The following is a 1,738-nucleotide window of genomic DNA, read 5'->3' as shown; positions in this document are numbered from 1 at the left end:
TAGCATGCTGCTGCTGCTGCTAAGTCGCTTCAGTTGTGTCCAACTCTGTACGACCCCAGAGCTGGCAGCCCACCAGGCTCTCCCATCCCTGGGATTCTCCAGGCAAGAACACTGGAGTGGGTGGCCATTGCCTTCTCCAATGCATGAAAAAGTGAAAAGTGAAAGTGAAGTCACTCAGTTGTGTCCGATTCCTAGTGACCCCATGGACTGCATATTCAGTGCTTAATAACCACTTTGATTTAGTCAGGCAGTCCATGCCTGGGGCTGTTGTGGTGACCACCCCCAGCTTCTTGAGAAATCCAGAGCCCACCAAGAATTTCACGCAGCCTGCAAAGGCTCTCACTGCCCCCAGCAAAGGCTCTCACTGCCCCCAGCCAGAGTCAAGGGCTTCCTCTTGCCCTGGTATTTCCTGGGAGCTCCTGGGGCAGAAGAAGTGCTAGCCTTGGGGGTGCACCTAACAGCCTGGGGACCACAAAGGCAAAGGAAACCGCCTTCCCCTCCCATCTCCTCCTCCACACCCCTTGGTTTTCAAGCACCCATCTCCACCAGCTCTGCTGTGACCCCTATACCTGTTCCAGAGTCACCAGCTTGCCATCCCATTTTCCAGTGAAGATCTAGGAATCCCCATTCCAGAACCCGCCCACCATCCCCACCTGCTGCAGCTGAGATCCCAGAGCCCCTGTCATCACCTGGGACCCTCAAAAAGTGAGTGATGCCTCTCTCATCACAGGGCAATGTAGGAGTGGGGCGGGTGGGGCAGGATGCTGGGGTGGGTGGAGCCAGGGCCACTTCCTTTCCCCTTGGGGCCCCTGACCGCCAGTCTTGCCCCAGCTTCAGGAGGAGTTGGAGCAGCCTGGTCGCAGCCCTGTGCCCTTTTCAAGTGAGCTGGTAAGCAGTGGGATGTGGTGGGGCAGGGGCCTTGGTGGACCTGGGAATGTGCCTCTGGCTTGAGAAGATCTTGCCAGATAATGGGAAAAAAGGATGAGGAGCCATCGGAGCTGCATGTGGTCAGGGCAGGGCAGGATGGGATGGCAATGGCTAGAGCACACTGAGGGGTCCTGTGGGATAGGGTTGATGGGGGTGCTGCCAGTATCTTGTTATTTCTGACACTAGTGAAAGCAAGGGTGGAAAAAGCCGTTGAACCGGCAGTTGGCAGGGAAGTGGGCAGGAGGGGAGGGCCTGGCTCGGTCCTCCCCCTACCCGCAGATCCTTATGTGCTCTACTTCTCCAACTTCCCCACCCTCAGGTCCCAACTCCTGCTCATGTCCGTTGCTTTGGAAATGATCCTGCTCCTCCTCCTCTTCGGGAGCATGAGGGGGGAAAACCTGACTGAAGCGTCTCCAAGCAGCTCTCCTTCGTGGACATCTAAAACCACAATAGACTTTCTTTCTTCTTTGGTCTCTGGGAACCTAACATTCAACTCAGTGACAACCAGTCTTACAACAAACAAGCTCTCTAAGATGAGTGATAACCCTGAGAGCCAGACCTTCCAGCCTTCCTATATAGCCAATGTGGTGTCCTCTCTTGAAACTTCCCCTGCTGCCAGCAGGGACAGTCTTGTATCTGAGTCAACAATCTCCCAGGAAGATTCAACCGAGAAGTCAACAATGCCCATGAAAATCCCTGATGCCTCCAGCATACCTGGTGTCTCCGTAATGAAACCTATAGGATTCCCTACTATGACTGGTGAAACCATGGCAACTAGCCCTCTGGAGACCTCCAGTGGGACCAGTGGAAC

General features: G+C 54.9%; 1 protein-coding gene across 2 annotated transcripts in view; it reads left to right on the top strand.

The window, feature by feature from the left end:
• The first annotated feature begins 204 nt into the window (after positions 1-204).
• Positions 205-1,738, top strand: part of SPN (sialophorin) — a 4,127-nt gene continuing 2,593 nt past the window's right edge. Inside the window, exons 1-3 of one of the 2 annotated variants that reach the window (XM_040258880.1) lie at positions 205-705; positions 832-888; positions 1,247-1,738. The exon at positions 1,247-1,738 is cut by the window's right edge and continues 2,593 nt beyond it. In XM_040258880.1, coding sequence (XP_040114814.1) covers positions 1,263-1,738 — 476 coding nt within the window. In that variant the 5' untranslated portion in view covers positions 205-705; positions 832-888; positions 1,247-1,262. Of the gene's footprint in view, positions 889-1,246 lie in introns of both variants that reach the window. The other variant, XM_040258876.1, reaches the window with a different exon arrangement.

The sequence above is a fragment of the Oryx dammah genome, unplaced genomic scaffold, assembly GCF_014754425.2.
Source record: "Oryx dammah isolate SB20612 unplaced genomic scaffold, SCBI_Odam_1.1 HiC_scaffold_2, whole genome shotgun sequence".
NCBI lineage: Eukaryota > Metazoa > Chordata > Mammalia > Artiodactyla > Bovidae > Oryx > Oryx dammah.
The sequence above is the reverse complement of the archived record's forward strand: the minus strand, read 5'-3'. Positions and strand labels throughout refer to the sequence as shown.